Source organism: Pristiophorus japonicus, chromosome 13, assembly GCF_044704955.1.
Source record: "Pristiophorus japonicus isolate sPriJap1 chromosome 13, sPriJap1.hap1, whole genome shotgun sequence".
NCBI lineage: Eukaryota > Metazoa > Chordata > Chondrichthyes > Pristiophoridae > Pristiophorus > Pristiophorus japonicus.
In genome coordinates this window covers 194,296,742-194,321,302 of record NC_091989.1, presented here as the reverse complement: position 1 = coordinate 194,321,302, position 24,561 = coordinate 194,296,742, and the positions used below count along the sequence as shown (strand labels likewise).

At 45.3% G+C, this 24,561-nt stretch overlaps 2 protein-coding genes across 4 annotated transcripts; both read right to left on the bottom strand.

Moving 5' to 3' along the window:
- Positions 1-874: 874 nt before the first annotated feature.
- On the bottom strand, positions 875-9,282 carry LOC139279013 (UDP-glucuronosyltransferase 2C1-like). Of its 2 annotated transcripts, XM_070898333.1 has the most exons (3): positions 9,117-9,281; positions 8,952-8,997; positions 875-5,627 (listed from the first exon to the last, which is right to left on the bottom strand). In XM_070898333.1, exon 3 carries the CDS (start codon positions 5,600-5,602, stop codon positions 3,989-3,991), a length of 1,614 nt encoding a protein of 537 aa, XP_070754434.1. In that variant the 5' UTR covers positions 5,603-5,627; positions 8,952-8,997; positions 9,117-9,281; the 3' UTR covers positions 875-3,988. The 2 variants fall into 2 exon arrangements, with proteins under 2 accessions (XP_070754434.1, XP_070754433.1); XM_070898332.1 differs by lacking the exon at positions 8,952-8,997 and having other exon boundaries at positions 9,117-9,282.
- A 6,386-nt stretch (positions 9,283-15,668) lies between these two features.
- On the bottom strand, positions 15,669-24,121 carry LOC139279015 (UDP-glucuronosyltransferase 2C1-like). 2 transcript variants are annotated; one of them, XM_070898335.1, is made up of 3 exons: positions 23,995-24,046; positions 23,830-23,875; positions 15,669-20,421 (listed from the first exon to the last, which is right to left on the bottom strand). In XM_070898335.1, exon 3 carries the CDS (start codon positions 20,394-20,396, stop codon positions 18,783-18,785), a length of 1,614 nt encoding a protein of 537 aa, XP_070754436.1. In that variant the 5' UTR covers positions 20,397-20,421; positions 23,830-23,875; positions 23,995-24,046; the 3' UTR covers positions 15,669-18,782. The 2 variants fall into 2 exon arrangements, with proteins under 2 accessions (XP_070754436.1, XP_070754435.1); XM_070898334.1 differs by lacking the exon at positions 23,830-23,875 and having other exon boundaries at positions 23,995-24,121.
- Positions 24,122-24,561: the final 440 nt, after the last annotated feature.

Below are 24,561 nucleotides of genomic sequence, written 5' to 3'. Positions count from 1 at the left end.
TTGATGGGACAGTGTAGAGGGAGCTTTACTCTGTATCTAACCCCGTGCTGTACCTGCCCTGGGAGTGTTTGATGGGACAGTGTAGAGGGAGCTTTACTCTGTATCTAACCCCGTGCTGTACCTGCCCTGGGAGTGTTTGATGGGACAGTGTAGAGGGAGCTTTACTCTGTATTTAACCCCATGCCATACCTGCCCTGGGAGTGTTTGATGGGATAGTATAGAGGGAGCTTTACTCTGTATCTAACCCGTGCTGTACCTGCCCTGGGAGTGTTTGATGGGATAGTGTAGAGGGAGCTTTACTCTGTATTTAACCCCATGCCATACCTGCCCTGGGAGTGTTTGATGGGATAGTATAGAGGGAGCTTTACTCTGTATCTAACCCGTGCTGTACCTGCCCTGGGAGTGTTTGATGGGACAGTGTAGAGGGAGCTTTACTCTGTATCTAACCCCGTGCTGTACCTGCCCTGGGAGTGTTTGATGGGACAGTGTAGAGGGAGCTTTACTCTGTATCTAACCCGTGCTGTACCTGCCCTGGGAGTGTTTGATGGGATAGTGTAGAGGGAGCTTTACTCTGTATCTAACCCCATGCTGTACCTGCCCTGGGAGTGTTTGATGGGACATTAACATTCCTCTCCTCGATGAGCACAAAAATTGAAAGATGACAAAAAATGCCAAACAGGAAGTTGTTTGTTTGAGTCTGTCTCTGAGGCTGCAGATTCCTTGCTCATCCTTCGTGAAATGTTTCCAAATTTTATTTGTGGGGGTGTGGGTGCCATTTGTGGAGACTAATTGTACTGTTACATTAAAGGTGATGAATTGTTGAATGATTTGAAGATTATTGTGGCTGTTGATGTGTATAGTAGGAGGCTGGCCCTTTTATATCTCGTCAGATGTGAATATTTATTTAAAACATCCTGTGCATTAAATCGAATTAAAACATTTTTCAAAAACTCCACAAAGTTTGATTATTATCTTCTAAACATTCTATCCACAGAGCAATGGAATGAGGATAAAGAACTTGCATTTCTATAGCATCTTTCACATCCTCAGGACATTCCAAAGCACTTTACAGACAATGAAGCACATTTGGAGTGTAGTCAGTGACATACTTGCTTTGGAGGCAGTTCAGAGAAGGTTCACTAGGTTGATTCCGGGGATGAGGGGGTTGACTTATGACGAAAGGTTGAGTAGGTTGTGCCTCTACTCATTGGAATTCAGAAGATTGAGAGGTGATCTTATCGAAACGTATAAGATTATGAGGGGGCTTGAGAAGGTGGATGCAGAGAGGATGTTTCCACTGATGGGGGAGACTAGAACTAGAGGGCATGGTCTTAAAATAAGGGGCCGCCCATTTAAAACAGAGATGAGGAGAAATTTCTTCTCTGAGGGTTGAAAATCTGTGGAATTCGCTGCCTCAGAGAGCTGTGGAAGCTGGGACATTGAATAAATTTAAGACAGAAATAGACAATTTCTTAACCGATAAGGGGATAAGGGGTTATGGGGAGCAGGCTAGGAAGTGGAGCTGAGTCCATGATCAGATCAGCTATGATCGTATTAAATGGTGGAGCAGGCTCGAGGGGCCATACTCCTGCTCCTATTTCTTATGTTCTTATAATGTAGGAAACGGGGCAGCTAATTTGCACAGAGCAAGCTCCCACAAACAGCAATGTGATAATGAGCAGATTATCTGTATTTGCGATGTTGGTTGAGGGTTAAATATGAGCCGGGACACCGGGTTTAACTCCCCTGCTCTTCGAACTAGTGCTGTGGGATCCTTTTCGTCTAATATTCCGACGTCAATTTCATTCTGGCGCCATCTATAGGGGATCCCGGGCGTCCAGAAACAGTGACATCATCAAGCAGGCTGAGCAACCAATCAGATGGAGGAATTCTCACAGACAGCGAAAAGCACAATTATCATTCACTTTTTAATAATGATACCGGGAATGAAATAACGATTGTGGTTTCACATGGGATTAAGGAAATATCAAACAAATTAAAAAAGAAATTTTGATTATTTTAAAAATCTGTGGAAATTTTATCATTGTAAGGAGGGAATGACACTTCATGCTCCTAAAATTAGTTTTACAGGGCCAGAGAGGTTGTTCAGCAATAATTATGACTGATTATGCCGATTTGACTCAGTTACAGCTCATTCAGCAAGGATTAACTTTTTACAAGGTTTTTACAGTGAGAACAGCGTGTGAAAAGGTGAAGTTCATGTCAAGTCACGGATCGTATGTTGATTGTATCTGCGAAGACTGCAACAGCACATCGTGTAGAGGAGCAGAGCATCACTGACAGCAATTGCCGCATTTCCACCTTTAAGTCTGCATGTGCGGAAGGCAGAGGTTGCTGTCAGTTTTACACAGTAATGACGTCGAATGCTGACAGTTTCACTCTCATTACAACCAGGAATTCTGGGCCATTGCCCAACTGTAACAATCCCAGCTCCCGGTGTCACAATCCCAGCTCACGTCCCAGCCACAATGAACAAATGACCGATATATGTTCAAGTCGGGATGGTGTGTGACTGGGAGGGGAACGTGGAGGTGGTGGTGTTCCCATGCGCCTGCTGCCCTTGTCCTTCTAGGTGGTAGAGGTCGCGGGTTTGGGAGGTGCTGCCGAAGAAGCCTTGGCGAGTTGCTGCAGTGCATCTTGTAGATGGTGCACACTGCAGCCAGGGGGCGCCGGTGGTGGAGGGAGTGGGTGTTGAAGGTGGTGGATGGGGGGCCAATTAACCGGTTGCTTTGTCCTGGATGGTGTCGAGCTTCTTGAGTGTTGCGGGTGCTGCACTCATCCAGGCAAGTGGAGAGTATTCCATCACACTCCTGACTTGTGCCTTGTAGATGGTGAAAAACCTTAGGGAGTCAGGAGGTGAGACAATCGTCACAGAATAGCCAGTCTCTGACCTGCTCTTGTAACCACATATTTGGCTGATCCAGTTACATTTCTGATCAATGGTGACCCCATTGATGTTGATGGTAGGGATTCCACGATGGTTAGGCCATTAAATGTCACTGGGAGGTGGTTAGACTCTGTCTTGTTGGAGATGGTCATAGCCTGGCAGTTGTGTGGTGCAAAGATTACTTGCCACTTAATAAGCCCAAGCGTGGATGCTGTCCATATCTTGCCGCATGATGAGGAATTGTGTATGGAGCTGCACACAGTGCAATCATCAACAAACAGCCCCATTTCTAACTGTACAATGAAGCAAGGTCATTGATGAAGCAGCTGAAGGCTCTGACTCTCACTGGGGTACTGTTCCACAGCTTCTCCAATTTCTCATCCAAAGTGGCTATTCTGCATGCTTGGGTTCAGACAGCAAAAGCTATTCAACCATAGTGGGCACCCCAGCTGATCACCATTCCGTCCAAGTTGTGCTTCCCTTTAAATGTGTACCAGTAATATTTCATTTTGTTGTGTTGTCTTGTTTCTGTGTACCCAATGATGGGATTATAATTGTACTTGTCATTTTGAATTGTAACAGTTGGTTGATTCATTGAATAATGGAGTGGCTCAGTCCTTTCCCAAGTGTCCTGCAACTTTCTAAAGCAGATTTGTTCCGACATTACCCTTGACGTGAGGTTTGTGTCGTCTACAAATTTTAAGCGGTGAACGGTCTGACAAAAATATCAAGCGCTCCCCTGGTGACTGCATGGGGTAATGCAGGAATGGGACTGAGGCACGCAGGCATCACTGGAAACACATAGTGGGTCTGTCAGGGTATGAAAGAATCGGATGCATGTTTGAAAAGGATATAAAATGATCCAGGAAGGCAGAGTGTTGGGACTGGAGTAGAGAGGCTCCACACAGGGTTTCTTCTGTGCTGTAATGTCCTTGATTCCTAAACCCTGGCTAAACCCTGCTAAACTCAGCTCGAAACCAATAACATGAGGAACATGGCTCATCCTGTGAAGTATTCAAATCTTCTATTATTACATTTAAAGAACTCACTCGCCGCCCCTCCCGCAAAAATAGACCAATCCTACAGAACTTTTTCTTTTCTCTTCAGTAAGATGTTACAAAACTTCTTCAATATTAGAACTATCAGCATCGTAATCGTTAGTGACACGCACAGCAGGAAGATCATCACGTCCACAGAGTAATACACGTACCAGGGAAGTTTGTAATATTCGGAGCGTAAATGTCCAGCGCCTTTGTGCCGTACAGTGTACTCGATCCAGAACACGGCTCTGTCCATCGGAGACTCTGGCTGGTCCCTGTGGAGAGCAGAGAGTTTCTGCATCTTTTCCCGATATGTCGTCTTGTTTATGACCTCGTTGAGTGCCCGCAGTAGATCTGATGACTGCAGAGAGGCGACATCAACCACTTTTGCTGCGCCTCTGCTTTCGAGTCTAACTAGGTTGTCAAACTGGTCATAAAACAATGGTAGGCCAACTACTGGCACCCCGTGATAGATGGCTTCATACACTCCATTGGTGCCACCATGGGAAATGAAGGCTCGAGTCTTGGGGTGCCCGAGTAGGTCATTCTGAGGGATCCACTTTGCTAGTAGTGTGTTATTCCCTATATTGGGAGGGATGTCTCCAACGTGTCTCCAAATGACTTTCTGGGGTATCTGAGCCAAGGCTTCAGCAATTTTCATTGAAATATCCAGTGACAAAGAGTTGACAAAGGTCCCCAGTGACATCACAACAATCCCATGCTTCCCCGAGCTTTCGACAAAGTCTTGGAGCTGTGCAGTCAGCGGTTTGGGCGGTTGACACTGGAATCCTCCAATGTACACAAAATTCGGCATGATAGGTCTCGGGAATTCAAATGTAAAGTCTACTCTCATCAGCCACACGTCCGCCCTTAACAGAACGGTCCTGATATCTGTGTCTCTGCCCAGATATCGATGGCACAGTTCATTGTACACGGGGTAAACCAGAAATTCCGAAATACTTAACCCAAGAAGATTTTGCATAACGTTTTGAATTCTTTGGGGAAAACTCATTTTGTCTGTTAAGTGTGAATTGAAGACTGGGATATAGGAAAGTGGAGATGGGGCAGCGAAGAAATGAACTTCTCCAGTAATGATCCATCGCACATTGTACACCAATGGGACATTTAAATGGTAAGCAAGCATTGGACCTGCACATAAAGCTGGATCTGCGAGTATTAAGTCAAAGTTGGCATCTGCAAGTTGGTTTAACAAGTCTTTGTTTTCAAAAAGTATAGTGATGAATTGGTTGACCCAAAGATTGCCAGCTTTCCAAAGCAATAGTAGCTCAAACTCGAGCTGGATAAACGACCACAGTGTGCGGCCATTCTTGGAGATTGCCAGTGACCTTTGTATCAAACTCTGTATGGCAGTAGTATCTTCAATCACTCCTTTGTAGCCCTTTAGTTCAACCACAATGGATTGATATAGATCATGCTCCTCTTTAATATACCAAGATGTTGAGGAATGAAGCACAGTAATGTTGTGTGTGTGAAGTCTCAGTTCTTCTATTAGAACTCTCATGTTGATCCAGTGGCTTCCATCAATTGGAACAACCAGTATATTCGCCCCGTGGGTAACTGGACAAGGCAGGCTGATAATGATACTGAGAACACATGCAACCTGTAATCTGCTTTTCCATCCAGAACAATCCATACTGAGTGAGACCGATGCACAGATCCTGTGGGGAAACAATATAATTTGGCAAATAACAATTGTGACACATGTTTCCTGTTTACTAGCTACTCAGGGTTTCCTCAAATCAAATCAGCCCATGCCTACAATGGCTTGCCATCTGAAATCGCAATGCTAGTTGCTCAATATGCTGAAGATCAGAAGACCATTAGAAACATAGAAACATAGAAATATAGAAAATTGGTGCAGGAGTAGACCATTCGGTCCTTCGAGCCTGCACCACCATTCAATAAGATCATGGCTGATCATTCACCTCAGTTCCCCTTTCCTGCTTTCTCTCCATACCCCTTGATCCCTTTAGCCGTAAGGGCCATATCTAACTCCCTGTTGAATATATCCAACAAGCTGGCATCAACAACTCTCTGCGGTAGGGAATTCCATAGGTTAACCACTCTCTGAGTGAAGATGTTTCTCCTCATCTCAGTCCTAAATGATTTATCCCTTATCCTTAGACTATGTACCCTGGTTCTGCACTTCCTCAACATCGGGAACATTCTTCCTGCATCTAACCTGTCAAGTCCCATCAAAATTTTATATGTTTCTATGAGATCCCCTCTCATCCTTCTAAACTCCAGTGAATAAAGGCCCAGTCGATCCAGTCTCTCCTCATATGTCAATCCTGCCATCCCGGGAATCAGTCTGGTGAACCTTCGCTGCACTCCCTCAATAGCAAAAACGTCCTTCCTCAGACTAGCAGACCAAAACTGAACACAATATTCCAGGTGAGGCCTCACCAAGGCCCTGTACAACTGCAGTAAGACCTCCCTGCTCCTATACTCAAATCCCCTCGCTATGAAGGCCAACATACTATTTGCCTTCTTCACCGCCTGCTGTACCTGCATGCCAACTTTCAATGACTGATGAACCATGACACCCAGGTCTCGGTGCACCTCCCCTTTTCCTAATCTGCCGCCATTCAGATAATATTCTGTCTTCGTGTTTCTGCCCCCAAAGTGGATAACTTCACATTTATCCACGTTATACTGCATCTGCCATTTGCCCACTCACCTAACCTGTCCAAGTCACCCTGCAGCCTCTTAGCGTCCTCCTCACAGCTCACACCACCACCCAGTTTAGTGTCATCTGCAAACTTGGAGATATTACACTCAATTCCTTCATCCAAATCATTAATGTATATTGTAAAGAGCTGGGGTCCCAGCACTGAGCCCTGCAGCACTCCACTAGTCACTGCCTGCCATTCTGAAAAGGGCCCGCTTATACCGACTCTCTGCTTCCTATCTGCCAACCAGTTCTCTATCCACATCAGTATATTACCCCCAATACCATGTGCTTTAATTTTGCATACCAATCTCTTGTGTGGGACCTTGTCAAAAGCCTTTTGAAAGTCCAAATACACCACATCCACTGGTTCTTCCTTGTCCACTCTACTAGTTACATCCTCAAAAAATTCCAGAAGATTTGTCAAGCATGATTTCCCTTTCATAAATCCATGCTGACTTGGACCGATCCTGTCACTGCTTTCCAAATGCGCTGCTATTTCATCTTTAATAATTGATTCCAACATTTTCCCCACTACTGATGTCAGGCTAACCGGTCTATAATTACCTGTTTTCTCTCTCCCTCCTTTTTTAAAAAGTGGTGTTACATTAGCTACCCTCCAGTCCATAGGAACTGATCCAGAGTCAATAGACTGTTGGAAAATGATCACCAATGCATCCACTATTTCTAGGGCGACTTCCTTAAGTACTCTGGGATGCAGACTATCAGGCCCCGGGGATTTATCGGCCTTCAATCCCATCAATTTCCCTAACACAATTTCCCGCCTAATAAGGATATCCTTCAGTTCCTCCTTCTCACTAGACCTACTGTCCCCTAGTACCTTCGGAAGGTTATTTGTGTCTTCCTTCGTGAAGACAGATCCGAAGTATTGGTTCAATTGGTCTGCCATTTCTTTGTTCCACATTATAAATTCACCTGACTCCAACTGTAAGGGACCTACATTTGTCTTCACTAATCTTTTTCTCTTCACATATCTATAGAAGCTTTTGCAGTCAGTTTTTATGTTCCCGGCAAGCTTACTCTCATACTCTATTTTCCCCCTCCTAATTAAACCCTTTGTCCTCCTCTGCTGAATTCTAAATTTCTCCCAGTCCTCAGTTTTGATGCTTTTTCTGGCCAATTTATATGCCTTTTCCTTGGATTTAAAACTGTCCTTAATTCCCCTTGTTAGCCACAGTTGAGCCACCTTCCCAGTATTATTTTTACCCCAGACAGGGATGTGTACAATTGTTGAAGTTCATCCATGTGATCTTTAAATCAGCAAACTTTAATCCTGGGCCCCACGAAGCTGCCGCCTTGTGTGGTGGACGCTGAATTCCTTCAAGCGAGAGCTAGCCGTATTTGTGGCTAGGGCTGAGATCACCTCTTACAGAAGGGAGGTACTGCAGGGAAGTCAGGGTCTGACTGATCCTCTCGACTACTTTTCTTCAGCTAGATGCGTCGGGGAGGAGTTTTCCAAGATTTTTTCCCCTAAACTGGCCTCGGTTTTTTTTAAACTTGTTTTTCGCTTCTCCCAGGAGATCCCAGGGCCATCCGTCATTGATTATATGTTCATAATCAGAAAACTTTAAACCAGTGACCCAGGGATCAGTAACATCCAGCTTACTCCCCGAGAATCAGTAACTCCCACAAATTCCACAGGGATCAGTAACTCCCAAACATTCCCCAGGGATCAGTAACTCCCAAACATTCCCCAGGGATCAGTAACTCCCAAACATTCCCCAGGGATCAGTAACTCCCACTTATCACAGAATCACAGAATAGTACAGCACAGAAGGAGGCCATTCGGCCCATCGAGTCTGCACCAGCTCTTTCGAAGAGCGACCCAGTTAGTCCCGCTCCCCCCGCTCCCCCATATACCTGCTAGTTGTTCTCCTTCAAGTATTTATCCAATTCCCTTTTGAAAGCTACTATTAAAACTGTATCCACTATCCAGAAATACTATTGTAGAAAGACTGCGAGACCGAGTCTCGGAAAGAATTTAGACCGCAATTAAATCATGTTGAGAAGAACAGAGATATGGTAACATTGCTAACGATGAGTTTTTCCCAATACAGATGCAGCGTCGAGAATCCGGAACCCTCGGAACCGAGACCGGGCCCTGGATCAGTAATTCACACACATTATTCCCGGGATCAGTAATTCCCACACATTATTCCCGGGATCAGTAATTCCCACACATTATTCCTGGAATCAGTAATTCCCACATTATTCCCGGGATTAGTAATTCACAGACATTCCCCAGGGATCAGTAAAGTTATTACTTTAGAAGCAGTAAGTTTTTACTCACAGAGAGGACACAAATCCAACAGTCAGATGCCTGATGTTCAATGTAACTAAGATTTAAATTGGTAGAAAGGTTATCATGCAATCTGTCCAAATTTGGTCCAAAGTCTAAGTTAGTTTATCATTGTATAGATTTAAATTTTATGCGATGGTCTCTGCTGCTACTAACCTGCTGTTCAAATCTGATGGATGGGCACAATAACGCAGGATTTTCTGCATTTAAAACGGAAGTCCAGTTAAATCACTGCAAAAGCTCCAAAACTGAAAGGACCAAAGCACCGCTCAAACAATCCTTGGCTGCTGATTTTAAAAAATGTGGAAAGAAACAGGGCGTATCATTGTGAAAGAAAGCTTCCAGAGTGTTTGAGCACTGATAAGAAAATGCCAATGCATTCCGATCTGGAACAAGCAAGGTAAAAAGACCAGCTATTGGTGAAGGGTTGCCCTTGGTTGAACATAGAAACATAGAAAGAAACATAGAAATTTACAGGGCAGGAGGAGGCCATTCCGGCCCATCGTGTCCACGCCGGCCGACAAAGAGCCACACGGCCCTCGGTCAGCAGCCCTGAAGGTTACATATAAACCTATGAACAATGACGGAAAGGTAAAGAGCACCCGGCCCAACCAGTCCGCCTCACAGAACTGCGACACCCCTTATACTGAAACATTCTACACTCCACCCCAACCGGAGCCATGTGATCTCCTGAGAGAGGCAAAAACCAGATAAAAACCCAGGCCAAATTAGGGTGAAAAAATCTGGGAAAATTCCTCTCCGACCCATCCAAGCGATCGACACTAGTCCAGGAGATCACCCTGGCCGTATTCGATTCCCTGCAGTACTTACCATTATATCTGCTCCGTCCAACAAAAGGTCATCCAGTCTAATCCCAATTACCAGCTCTAGGTCTGTAACCCTGCAGGTTACTGCACTTTAAGTGCCCATCCAACCATCTCTTAAAAGTGGTGAGGGTTTCTGCATCCACCACTCTTCCAGGCAACGAGTTCCAGATCCCCACAACCCTCTGTGGAAAGAAGCAAGAGTGAGGATCACACCTGGTGACCTGCCTTTTATACTAGGCCAGGCACACCTGTACAGGTAACCTACAAGTCTCCCACTGAGGTGCCCCCTGGTGGCACACCTTGTAATAGTACAAGCACTGACCATGTCGAATACATGACAACTGCCACCAAGCTCATGGTCTACAGGGCTGTAGTAATACCCGCCCTCCTGTATGGCTCAGAGACATGGACCATGTACAGTAGACACCTCAAGTCGCTGGAAAAATATCACCAACGATGTCTCTGCAAGATCCTACAAATCTCCTGGGAGGACAGATGCACCAACATCAGCGTCCTCGTCCAGGCTAACATCCCCAGCATTGAAGCACTGACCACACTCGATCAACTCCGCTGGGCAGGCCACATAGTTCGTATGTCAGACACAAGACTCCCAAAGTAAACTTGGAGCTCCTTCACGGCAAACAAGCCAAAGGTGGGACAAGGATAGTCTCCCTGATAAAGTGCAACATCCCCACTGACACCTGGGAATCCCTGGCCAAAGACCGCCCTAAGTGGAGAAAGTGCATCCGGGAGGGCACTGAGCACCTCGAGTCTCAATGCCGAGAGCATGCAGAAATCAAGCGCAGGCAGCGGAAAGAATGTGCGGCAAACCAGTCCCACCCACCCCTTCCCTCAACGACTATCTGTCCCACCTCGTATTGGACTGTTCAGCCACCAAAGAACTCACTTCAGGAGTGGAAGCAAGTCTTCCTCGATTCCGAGGGTCTGCCTATGATGATGATGATGATCCCTCCTTAAATAAGGAGACCAAAACTGTACGCAGCACTCCAGGTGTGGTCTCACCTGGACAGTTTTAGCAGAACTTCTCTGCTTTTATACTCTATCCCCCTTGCAATAAAGACCAACATTACATTTGCCTTCCTGATCACTTGCTGTACCTGCATACTAACATTTTGTGCTTCATGTACAAGGACCCCCAGGTCCCTCTGTACTGCAGCACTTTGTAATCTACCATTAAAATAATAATTAGCTTTTTTATCTTTCCTACCAAAGTGGATAACCTCACATTTTCCCACATTATACTCCATCTGCCAAATTTTTGCCCACTCACTTAGCCTGTCTATATCCCTTTGCAGATATTTTGTACCCTCCTCACAACTTGCTTTCCCACCCATCTTTGTATCATTAGCAAACTTGGCTACATTACACTCTTGGCTGCTGGCTTCAGGTGAGGAGTACGGACAGAATACAAGAAAAGGGAGTGGTGAGGCATAATAAAGAACTGATTTTCGTTGCCAGAGAACCTCTCCTGAGACTACGCTGTGATATTGTACTGTACTGATATTCTGGTCAATCCCTGCCTGCCGTATTCCCCCGATACCCCCACCACCCATTCCCCTTCCTGACCAAAGACAAGGGCCTGGCAATTCGGGCGCACCCACTTTTGGGGGTGTAGGCCCCCATTTGAATATACAAATTGCTAACCTGTTCCAGGTGTGGGCATGGAGCGATTTTTCATCCTTTCCCAATAAGGCGCATGTCCGACTCAAACTGCACACGTTTCCTGCCTCGCACGGCCAAATCTCTCGACCAGTTGCTTAATGTCCACTTGCGACCAGCTCTGGTAAACCAGCATGACTACGAGGTGAGCGTGTGGCAGAGGGATGGTGGAAAGCCCAGCGATAACCCTTGGTCCTGCTCACTGCCATCCAACACTGACAACAGCCTCAACTGCCAGACCGAGCTCATGGGACAACAGTTAGTGATCATAGAATAGAATCATACCTCCATGGAGGGCCACTTGGCCCAAAGTATCTGCCCTTCTCTTTGAAACAGCTATCCATTTACTTCCACTCCCCTGCTCTTTCCCCATAGTCCTGTCAATGTTTCCCCTTCCAAGTATTTATCTAATTCCCTTTTGAAAGTTACTATTAAATCTGCTTCCAGCGCCCTTTCAGGCCGTGCATTTCAGATCATCATAACTCACCTAAAAAAATTACCCTCATCTCCCATCTGGCTTTTTGACCAATTCTCTTAAATCTGTGTCGTCTGGTTACCGAGCCTCTTGCCAGAGGAGACTTTCTCCTTATCTATTCCTATCAAAACTGGTTATGACTTTGAACACCTCTATTAAATCTCTTCTTAACAGTCTCTGCTCGAAGTAGAAGAACCCCAGCTTGACAAATCTGGAATTTTTTGAGGATGTAACTAGTAGAGTGGACAAGGGAGAACCAGTGGATGTGGTGTATTTGGACTTTCAAACGGCTTTTGACAAGGTCCCACACAAGAGATTGGTGTGCAAAATGACAGCACATGGTATTGGGGGTAATGTACTGACGTGGATAGAGAACTGGTTGGCAGACAGGAAGCAGAGAGTCGGGGTAAACGGGTCCTTTTCAGAATGGCAGGCAGTGACTAGTGGTGTGCCGCAGGGCTCAGTGCTGGGACCCCAGCTATTTACAATATACATTAATGATTTAGATGAAGGAATTGAATGTAATATCTCCAAGGTTGCAGATGACACTAAGCTGGGTGGCAGTGTGAGCTGTGAGGAGGATGCTAAGAGGCTACAGGGTGACTTGGACAGGTTAGGTGAGTGGGCAAATGCATGGCAGATGCAGTATAATGTAGATAAATATGAGGTTATCCACTTTGGGGGCAAAAACAGGGAGGCAGAATATTATCTGAATGGTGATAGATTAGGAAAAGGGGAGGTGCAACGAGACTTGAGTTTCATGGTACATCAGTCATTGAAAGTTAACATGCAGGTACAGCAGGCGGTGAAGAAGGCAAATGGCATGTTAGCCTTCATAGCGAGAAGATTTGAGTATAAGAGCAGGGAGGTCTTATTGCAGTTGTACAGGGCCTTGGTAAGGCCACACCTGGAATATTGTGTACAGTTTTGGTCTCCTAATCTGAGGTAGGACATTCTTGCTATTGTGGGAGTGCAGCGAAGGTTCACTAGACTGATTCCCGGGATAGCACGACTGACATATGAAGAAAGACTGGATCGACTAGGCTCATATTCACTGGAATTTAGAAGAATGAGAGGGGGTCTCATAGAAACATATAAAATTCTGATGGGATTGGACAGATTAAATGCAGGAAGAATGTTCCCAATGTTGGGGAAGTCCAGAACCAGGGGTCACAGTCTAAGGATAAGGGTAAGCCATTTAGGACTGAGATGAGTAGAAACTTCTTCACTCAGAGAATTGTGAACCTGTGGAATTCTCTACCACAGAGAGTTGTTGAGGCCAGTTCGTTAGATATATTCAAAAGGGAGTTAGATGTGCCCCTTACGGCTAAAGAGATCAAAGGGTATGGAGAGAAAGCAGGAATGAGGTACTGAAGTTGCATGATCAGCCATGACCATATTGAATGGTGGTGCAGGCTCGAAGGGCCGAATGGCCTGCTCCTGCACTTATTATCTATGTTCTATGTTTCTGCAGACGCTTCACATAACTGAAGTCCCTCATACCTGGTACCAAACTAGTAAAACTGTGCTGCACTGTCTTCAAGGCCTTGACATCCTTCCTACAAAGAATTGGACACAATACTGCAGTTCAGGTCTATCCAGAATTGTATAAAGCTTTAGCATAACTTGCTTGCTTTTGTACTCTTTGGCTTTATTTATAAAACCAAGGATTCTTCTGAGCAAAATGTATCACTTCAACCTTCACTGCTAAATTCCATCAGCCATGCGCTGGCGCTGTGGAGAATGAAGTTCTCTTCTGCCTGAGCCCTGAAATGAGCTTGGGCTGGGTTTAAAGCAGGTAGTAGGAGCCCAGCAACAAACACACATGAGCAGCTGTCGATCCAACGTTGTTGACGGATATTCTGGAGTCAAAGCCCTGAACATCACACTATACTGTGGGGGCAGGCTAACAGCTGATGTTCAACACCCTCACTGGTGGAAAATGGATAAATGTCTTTCCTGTCACTCAGTGCTCTTTACCCCAGATGGACTGGTTGGGCCAAGTGGACTGTTTCTGTGCTGTATATTCTATGTAAGATGTAATAGTCACTTTTCCACTAAACTCTTCTCGCTTGTTCTTCCGAAGCTCCCAATTTTACACACACTCCCTCCTCTCTGCACTGAAAACGGGTCTCATCATACCGTCTCTGACTCTTTCTTCCCCAGCATCTTGTACCGTGCAACTCTTCCACTCCCAAAGTCTCCGATATGTCTCCTATAAACTTGGTGTCATTGAACCAAGATTTCTTGCCAGATCTCGTGTTCCCTTTTCACTCGTGCTGGGGAGCCCGCACAGTGGATCTAGTCTCTTAGCTAAAGAGAGCAAGGGAACTGCATAAGAAGAAATTATCTAACCCGTGCTGTACCTGCCCTGGGAGTGTTTGATGGGACAGTGTAGAGGGAGCTTTACTCTGTATCTAACCCGTGCTGTACCTGCCCTGGGAGTGTTTGATGGGACAGTGTAGAGGGAGCTTTACTCTGTATTTAACCCCATGCCATACCTGCCCTGGGATTGTTTGATGGGATAGTATAGAGGGAGCTTTACTCTGTATCTAACCCCCTGTCCCTGCCCTGGGAGTGTTTGATGGGACAGAGTAGAGGGAGCTTTACTCTGTATCTAACCCCGTGCTGTACCTGCCCTGGGAGTGTTTGATGGGACAGTGTAGAGGGAGCTTTACTCTGTATCTAACCCGTGCTGTACCTGCCCTGGGAGTGTTTGATGGGACAGTGTAGAGGGAGCTTTACTCTGTATTTAACCCCATGCCATACCTGCCCTGGGAGTGTTTGATGGGATAGTGTAGAGGGAGCTTTACTCTGTATCTAACCCGTGCTATACCTGCCCTGGGAGTGTTTGATGGGATAGTGTAGAGGGAGCTTTACTCTGTATCTAACCCCGTGCTGTACCTGCCCTGGGAGTGTTTGATGGGACAGTGTAGAGGGAGCTTTACTCTGTATCTAACCCCGTGCTGTACCTGCCCTGGGAGTGTTTGATGGGACAGTGTAGAGGGAGCTTTACTCTGTATCTAACCCCGTGCTGTACCTGCCCTGGGAGTGTTTGATGGGACAGTGTAGAGGGAGCTTTACTCTGTATTTAACCCCATGCCATACCTGCCCTGGGAGTGTTTGATGGGATAGTATAGAGGGAGCTTTACTCTGTATCTAACCCGTGCTGTACCTGCCCTGGGAGTGTTTGATGGGATAGTGTAGAGGGAGCTTTACTCTGTATTTAACCCCATGCCATACCTGCCCTGGGAGTGTTTGATGGGACAGTATAGAGGGAGCTTTACTCTGTATCTAACCCCGTGCTGTACCTGCCCTGGGAGTGTTTGATGGGACAGTGTAGAGGGAGCTTTACTCTGTATCTAACCCGTGCTGTACCTGCCCTGGGAGTGTTTGATGGGATAGTGTAGAGGGAGCTTTACTCTGTATCTAACCCCATGCTGTACCTGCCCTGGGAGTGTTTGATGGGACATTAACATTCCTCTCCTCGATGAGCACAAAAATTGAAAGATGACAAAAAATGCCAAACAGGAAGTTGTTTGTTTGAGTCTGTCTCTGAGGCTGCAGATTCCTTGCTCATCCTTCGTGAAATGTTTCCAAATTTTATTTGTGGGGGTGTGGGTGCCATTTGTGGAGACTAATTGTACTGTTACATTAAAGGTGATGAATTGTTGAATGATTTGAAGATTATTGTGGCTGTTGATGTGTATAGTAGGAGGCTGGCCCTTTTATATCTCGTCAGATGTGAATATTTATTTAAAACATCCTGTGCATTAAATCGAATTAAAACATTTTTCAAAAACTCCACAAAGTTTGATTATTATCTTCTAAACATTCTATCCACAGAGCAATGGAATGAGGATAAAGAACTTGCATTTCTATAGCATCTTTCACATCCTCAGGACATTCCAAAGCACTTTACAGACAATGAAGCACATTTGGAGTGTAGTCAGTGACATACTTGCTTTGGAGGCAGTTCAGAGAAGGTTCACTAGGTTGATTCCGGGGATGAGGGGGTTGACTTATGACGAAAGGTTGAGTAGGTTGTGCCTCTACTCATTGGAATTCAGAAGATTGAGAGGTGATCTTATCGAAACGTATAAGATTATGAGGGGGCTTGAGAAGGTGGATGCAGAGAGGATGTTTCCACTGATGGGGGAGACTAGAACTAGAGGGCATGGTCTTAAAATAAGGGGCCGCCCATTTAAAACAGAGATGAGGAGAAATTTCTTCTCTGAGGGTTGAAAATCTGTGTAATTCGCTGCCTCAGAGAGCTGTGGAAGCTGGGACATTGAATAAATTTAAGACAGAAATAGACAATTTCTTAACCGATAAGGGGATAAGGGGTTATGGGGAGCAGGCGGGGAAGTGGAGCTGAGTCCATGATCAGATCAGCTATGATCGTATTAAATGGTGGAGCAGGCTCGAGGGGCCATACTCCTGCTCCTATTTCTTATGTTCTTATAATGTAGGAAACGGGGCAGCTAATTTGCACAGAGCAAGCTCCCACAAACAGCAATGTGATAATGAGCAGATTATCTGTATTTGCGATGTTGGTTGAGGGTTAAATATGAGCCGGGACACCGGGTTTAACTCCCCTGCTCTTCGAACTAGTGCTGTGGGATCCTTTTTGTCTAATATTCCGACGTCAATTTCATTCTGGCGCCATCTATAGGGGATCCCGGGCGTCCAGAAACAGTGACATCATCAAGCAGGCTGAGCAACCAATCAGATGGAGGAATTCTCACAGACAGCGAAAAGCACAATTATCATTCACTTTTTAATAATGATACCGGGAATGAAATAACGATTGTGGTTTCACATGGGATTAAGGAAATATCAAACAAATTAAAAAAGAAATTTTGATTATTTTAAAAATCTGTGGAAATTTTATCATTGTAAGGAAGGAATGACACTTCATGCTCCTAAAATTAGTTTTACAGGGCCAGAGAGGTTGTTCAGCAATAATTATGACTGATTATGCCGATTTGACTCAGTTACAGCTCATTCAGCAAGGATTAACTTTTTACAAGGTTTTTACAGTGAGAACAGCGTGTGAAAAGGTGAAGTTCATGTCAAGTCACGGATCGTATGTTGATTGTATCTGCGAAGACTGCAACAGCACATCGTGTAGAGGAGCAGAGCATCACTGACAGCAATTGCCGCATTTCCACCTTTAAGTCTGCATGTGCGGATGGAAGAGGTTGCTGTCAGTTTTACACAGTAATGACGTCGAATGCTGACAGTTTCACTCTCATTACAACCAGGAATTCTGGGCCATTGCCCAACTGTAACAATCCCAGCTCCCGGTGTCACAATCCCAGCTCACGTCCCAGCCACAATGAACAAATGACCGATATATTTCCAAGTCGGGATGGTGTGTGACTTGGAGGGGAACATGGAGGTGATGGTGTTCCCAAGCGCCTGCTGCCCTTGTCCTTCTAGGTGGTAGAGGTCGCGGGTTTGGAAGGTGCTGCCGAAGAAGCCTTGGCGAGTTGCTGCAGTGCATCTTGTAGATGGTGCACACTGCAGCCACGGTGCACCGGTGGTGGAGGGAGTGAATGTTGAAGGTGGTGGATGGGGGGCCAATTAACCGGTTGCTTTGTCCTGGATGGTGTCGAGCTTCTTGAGTGTTGTGGGTGCTGCACTCATCCAGGCAAGTGGAGAGTATTCCATCACACTCCTGACTTGTGCCTTGTAGATGGTGAAAAACCTTAGGGAGTCAGGAGGTGAGACAATCGTCACAGAATAGCCAGTCTCTGACCTGCTCTTGTAACCACATATTTGGCTGATCCAGTTACATTTCTGATCAATGGTGACCCCATTGATGTTGATGGTAGGGATTCCACGATGGTTAGGCCATTAAATGTCACTGGGAGGTGGTTAGACTCTGTCTTGTTGGAGATGGTCATAGCCTGGCAGTTGTGTGGTGCAAAGGTTACTTGCCACTTAATAAGCCCAAGCGTGGATGCTGTCCATATCTTGCCGCATGATGAGGAATTGTGTATGGAGCTGCACACAGTGCAATCATCAACAAACAGCCCCATTTCTAACTGTACAATGAAGCAAGGTCATTGATGAAGCAGCTGAAGGCTCTGACTCTCACTGGGGTACTGTTCCACAGCTTCTCCAATTTCTCATCCAAAGTGGCTATTCTGCATGCTTGGGTTCAGACAGCAAAAGCTATTCAACCATAGTGGGCACCCCAGCTGATCACCATTCCGTCCAAGTTGTGCTTCCCTTTAAATGTGTACCAGTAATATTTCATTTTGTTGTGTTGTCTTGTTTCTGTGTACCCAATGATGGGATTATAATTGTACTTGTCATTTTGAATTGTAACAGTTGGTTGATTCATTGAATAATGGAGTGGCTCAGTCCTTTCTCAAGTGTCCTGCAACTTTCTAAAGCAGATTTGTTCCGACATTACCCTTGACGTGAGGTTTGTGTCGTCTACAAATTTTAGGCGGTGAACGGTCTGACAAAAATATCAAGCGCTCCCCTGGTGACTGCATGGGGTAATGCAGGAATGGGACTGAGGCACGCAGGCATCACTGGAAACACATAGTGGGTCTGTCAGGGTATGAAAGAATCGGATGCGTGTTTGAAAAGGATATAAAATGATCCAGGAAGGCAGAGTGTTGGGACTGGAGTAGAGAGGCTCCACACAGGGTTTCTTCTGTGCTGTAATGTCCTTGATTCCTAAACCCTGGCTAAACCCTGCTAAACTCAGCTCGAAACCAATAACATGAGGAACATGGCTCATCCTGTGAAGTATTCAAATCTTCTATTATTACATTTAAAGAACTCACTCGCCGCCCCTCCCGCAAAAATAGACCAATCCTACAGAACTTTTTCTTTTCTCTTCAGTACGATGTTACAAAACTTCTTCAATATTAGAACTATCAGCATCGTAATCGTTAGTGACACGCACAGCAGGAAGATCATCACGTCCACAGAGTAATACACGTACCAGGGAAGTTTGTAATATTCGGAGCGTAAATGTCCAGCGCCTTTGTGCCGTACAGTGTACTCGATCCAGAACACGGCTCTGTCCATCGGAGACTCTGGCTGGTCCCTGTGGAGAGCAGAGAGTTTCTGCATCTTTTCCCGATATGTCGTCTTGTTTATGACCTCGTTGAGTGCCCGCAGTAGATCTGATGACTGCAGAGAGGCGACATCAACCACTTTTGCTGCGCCTCTGCTTTCGAGTCTAACTAGGTTGTCAAACTGGTCATAAAACAATGGTAGGCCAACTACTGGTACCCCGTGATAGATGGCTTCATACACTCCATTGGTGCCACCATGGGAAATGAAGGCTCGAGTCTTGGGGTGCCCGAGTAGGTCATTCTGAGGGATCCACTTTGCTAGTAGTGTGTTATTCCCTATATTGGGAGGGATGTCTCCAACGTGTCTCCAAATGACTTTCTGGGGTATCTGAGCCAAGGCTTCAGCAATTTTCATTGAAATATCCAGTGACAAAGAGTTGACAAAGGTCCCCAGTGACATCACAACAATCCCATGCTTCCCCGAGCTTTCGACAAAGTCTTGGAGCTGTGCAGTCAGCGGTTTGGGCGGTTGACACTGGAATCCTCCAATGTACACAAAATTCGGCATGATAGGTCTCGGGAATTCAAATGTAAAGTCTACTCTCATCAGCCACACGTCCGCCCTTAACAGAACGGTCCTGATATCTGTGTCTCTGCCCAGATATCGATGGCACAGTTCATTGTACACGGGGTAAACCAGAAATTCCGAAATACTTAACCCAAGAAGATTTTGCATAACGTTTTGAATTCTTTGGGGAAAACTCATTTTGTCTGTTAAGTGTGAATTGAAGACTGGGATATAGGAAAGTGGAGATGGGGCAGCGAAGAAATGAACTTCTCCAGTAATGATCCATCGCACATTGTACACCAATGGGACATTTAAATGGTAAGCAAGCATTGGACCTGCACATAAAGCTGGATCTGCGAGTATTAAGTCAAAGTTGGCATCTGCAAGTTGGTTTAACAAGTCTTTGTTTTCAAAAAGTATAGTGATGAATTGGTTGACCCAAAGATTGCCAGCTTTCCAAAGCAATAGTAGCTCAAACTCGAGCTGGATAAACGACCACAGTGTGCGGCCATTCTTGGAGATTGCCAGTGACCTTTGTATCAAACTCTGTATGGCAGTAGTATCTTCAATCACTCCTTTGTAGCCCTTTAGTTCAACCACAATGGATTGATATAGATCATGCTCCTCTTTAATATACCAAGATGTTGAGGAATGAAGCACAGTAATGTTGTGTGTGTGAAGTCTCAGTTCTTCTATTAGAACTCTCATGTTGATCCAGTGGCTTCCATCAATTGGAACAACCAGTATATTCGCCCCGTGGGTAACTGGACAAGGCAGGCTGATAATGATACTGAGAACACATGCAACCTGTAATCTGCTTTTCCATCCAGAACAATCCATACTGAGTGAGACCGATGCACAGATCCTGTGGGGAAACAATATAATTTGGCAAATAACAATTGTGACACATGTTGCCTGTTTACTAGCTACTCAGGGTTTCCTCAAATCAAATCAGCCCATGCCTACAATGGCTTGCCATCTGAAATCGCAATGCTAGTTGCTCAATATGCTGAAGATCAGAAGACCATTAGAAACATAGAAACATAGAAATATAGAAAATTGGTGCAGGAGTAGACCATTCGGTCCTTCGAGCCTGCACCACCATTCAATAAGATCATGGCTGATCATTCACCTCAGTTCCCCTTTCCTGCTTTCTCTCCATACCCCTTGATCCCTTTAGCCGTAAGGGCCATATCTAACTCCCTGTTGAATATATCCAACAAGCTGGCATCAACAACTCTCTGCGGTAGGGAATTCCATAGGTTAACCACTCTCTGAGTGAAGATGTTTCTCCTCATCTCAGTCCTAAATGGTTTATCCCTTATCCTTAGACTATGTACCCTGGTTCTGCACTTCCTCAACATCGGGAACATTCTTCCTGCATCTAACCTGTCAAGTCCCATCAAAATTTTATATGTTTCTATGAGATCCCCTCTCATCCTTCTAAACTCCAGTGAATAAAGGCCCAGTCGATCCAGTCTCTCCTCATATGTCAATCCTGCCATCCCGGGAATCAGTCTGGTGAACCTTCGCTGCACTCCCTCAATAGCAAGAACGTCCTTCCTCAGACTAGCAGACCAAAACTGAACACAATATTCCAGGTGAGGCCTCACCAAGGCCCTGTACAACTGCAGTAAGACGTCCCTGCTCCTATACTCAAATCCCCTCGCTATGAAGGCCAACATACCATTTGCCTTCTTCACCGCCTGCTGTACCTGCATGCCAACTTTCAATGACTGATGAACCATGACACCCAGGTCTCGGTGCACCTCCCCTTTTCCTAATCTGCCGCCATTCAGATAATATTCTGTCTTCGTGTTTCTGCCCCCAAAGTGGATAACTTCACATTTATCCACGTTATACTGCATCTGCCATTTGCCCACTCACCTAACCTGTCCAAGTCACCCTGCAGCCTCTTAGCGAGCTCCTCACAGCTCACACCACCACCCAGTTTAGTGTCATCTGCAAACTTGGAGATATTACACTCAATTCCTTCATCCAAATCATTAATGTATATTGTAAAGAGCTGGGGTCCCAGCACTGAGCCCTGGGGCACTCCAATAGTCACTGTCTGCCATTCTGAAAAGGACCCGCTTATACCGACTCTCTGCTTCCTATCTGCCAACCAGTTCTCTATCCACATCAGTATATTACCCCCAATACCATGTGCTTTAATTTTGCATACCAATCTCTTGTGTGGGACCTTGTCAAAAGCCTTTTGAAAGTCCAAATACACCACATCCACTGGTTCTTCCTTGTCCACTCTACTAGTTACATCCTCAAAAAATTCCAGAAGATTTGTCAAGCATGATTTCCCTTTCATAAATCCATGCTGACTTGGACCGATCCTGTCACTGCTTTCCAAATGCGCTGCTATTTCATCTTTAATAATTGATTCCAACATTTTCCCCACTACTGATGTCAGGCTAACCGGTCTATAATTACCTGTTTTCTCTCTCCCTCCTTTTTTAAAAAGTGGTGTTACATTAGCTACCCTCCAGTCCATAGGAACTGATCCAGAGTCAATAGACTGTTGGAAAATGATCACCAATGCATCCACTATTTCTAGGGCCACTTCCTTAAGTACTCTGGGATGCAGACTATCAGGCCCCGGGGATTTATCGGCCTTCAATCCCATCAATTTCCCTAACACAATTTCCCGCCTAATAAGGATATCCTTCAGTTCCTCCTTCTCACTAGACCTACTGTCCCCTAGTACCTTCGGAAGGTTATTTGTGTCTTCCTTCGTGAAGACAGATCCGAAGTATTGGTTCAATTGGTCTGCCATTTCTTTGTTCCACATTATAAATTCACCTGACTCCAACTGTAAGGGACCTACATTTGTCTTCACTAATCTTTTTCTCTTCACATATCTATAGAAGCTTTTGCAGTCAGTTTTTATGTTCCCGGCAAGCTTACTCTCATACTCTATTTTCCCCCTCCTAATTAAACCCTTTGTCCTCCTCTGCTGAATTCTAAATTTCTCCCAGTCCTCAGTTTTGATGCTTTTTCTGGCCAATTTATATGCCTTTTCCTTGGATTTAAAACTGTCCTTAATTCCCCTTGTTAGCCACAGTTGAGCCACCTTCCCAGTATTATTTTTACCCCAGACAGGGATGTGTACAATTGTTGAAGTTCATCCATGTGATCTTTAAATCAGCAAACTTTAATCCTGGGCCCCACGAAGCTGCCGCCTTGTGTGGTGGACGCTGAATTCCTTCAAGCGAGAGCTAGCCGTATTTGTGGCTAGGGCTGAGATCACCTCTTACAGAAGGGAGGTACTGCAGGGAAGTCAGGGTCTGACTGATCCTCTCGACTACTTTTCTTCAGCTAGATGCGTCGGGGAGGAGTTTTCCAAGATTTTTTCCCCTAAACTGGCCTCGGTTTTTTTTAAACTTGTTTTTCGCTTCTCCCAGGAGATCCCAGGGCCATCCGTCATTGATTATATGTTCATAATCAGAAAACTTTAAACCAGTGACCCAGGGATCAGTAACATCCAGCTTACTCCCCGAGAATCAGTAACTCCCACAAATTCCACAGGGATCAGTAACTCCCAAACATTCCCCAGGGATCAGTAACTCCCAAACATTCCCCAGGGATCAGTAACTCCCACACATTCCCCAGGGATCAGTAACTCCCAAACATTCCCCAGGGATCAGTAACGCTCAAACATTCCCCAGGGATCAGTAACTCCCAAACATTCCCCAGGGATCAGTAACTCCCACTTATCACAGAATCACAGAATAGTACAGCACAGAAGGAGGCCATTCGGCCCATCGAGTCTGCACCAGCTCTTTCGAAGAGCGACCCAGTTAGTCCCGCTCCCCCCGCTCTCCCATATACCTGCTAGTTGTTCTCCTTCAAGTATTTATCCAATTCCCTTTTGAAAGCTACTATTAAAACTGTATCCACTGTCCAGAAATGCTATTGTAGAAAGACTGCGAGACCGGGTCTCGGAAAGAATTTAGACCGCAATTAAATCATGTTGAGAAGAACAGAGATATGGTAACATTGCTAACGATGAGTTTTTCCCAATACAGATGCAGCGTCGAGAATCCGGAACCCTCGGAACCGAGACCGGGCCCTGGATCAGTAATTCACACACATTATTCCCGGGATCAGTAATTCCCACACATTATTCCCGGGATCAGTAATTCCCACACATTATTCCTGGAATCAGTAATTCCCACATTATTCCCGGGATTAGTAATTCACAGACATTCCCCAGGGATCAGTAAAGTTATTACTTTAGAAGCAGTAAGTTTTTTCTCACAGAGAGGACACAAATCCAACAGTCAGATGCCTGATGTTCAATGTAACTAAGATTTAAATTGGTAGAAAGGTTATTATGCAATCTGTCCAAATTTGGTCCAAAGTCTAAGTTAGTTTATCATTGTATAGATTTAAATTTTATGCGATGGTCTCTGCTGCTACTAACCTGCTGTTCAAATCTGATGGATGGGCACAATAACGCAGGATTTTCTGCATTTAAAACGGAAGTCCAGTTAATTCACTGCAAAAGCTCCAAAACTGAAAGGACCAAAGCACCACTCAAACAATCCTTGGCTGCTGATTTAAAAAAATGTGGAAAGAAACAGGGCGTATCATTGTGAAAGAAAGCTTCCAGAGTGTTTGAGCACTGATAAGAAAATGCCAATGCATTCCGATCTGGAACAAGCAAGGTAAAAAGACCAGCTATTGGTGAAGGGTTGCCCTTGGTTGAACATAGAAACATAGAAAGAAACATAGAAATTTACAGGGCAGGAGGAGGCCATTCCGGCCCATCGTGTCCGCGCCGGCCGACAAAGAGCCACACGGCCCTCGGTCAGCAGCCCTAAAGGTTACATATAAACCTATGAACAATGACGGAAAGGTAAAGAGCACCCGGCCCAACCAGTCCGCCTCACAGAACTGCGGCACCCCTTATACTGAAACATTCTACACTCCACCCCAACCGGAGCCATGTGATCTCCTGAGAGAGGCAAAAACCAGATAAAAACCCAGG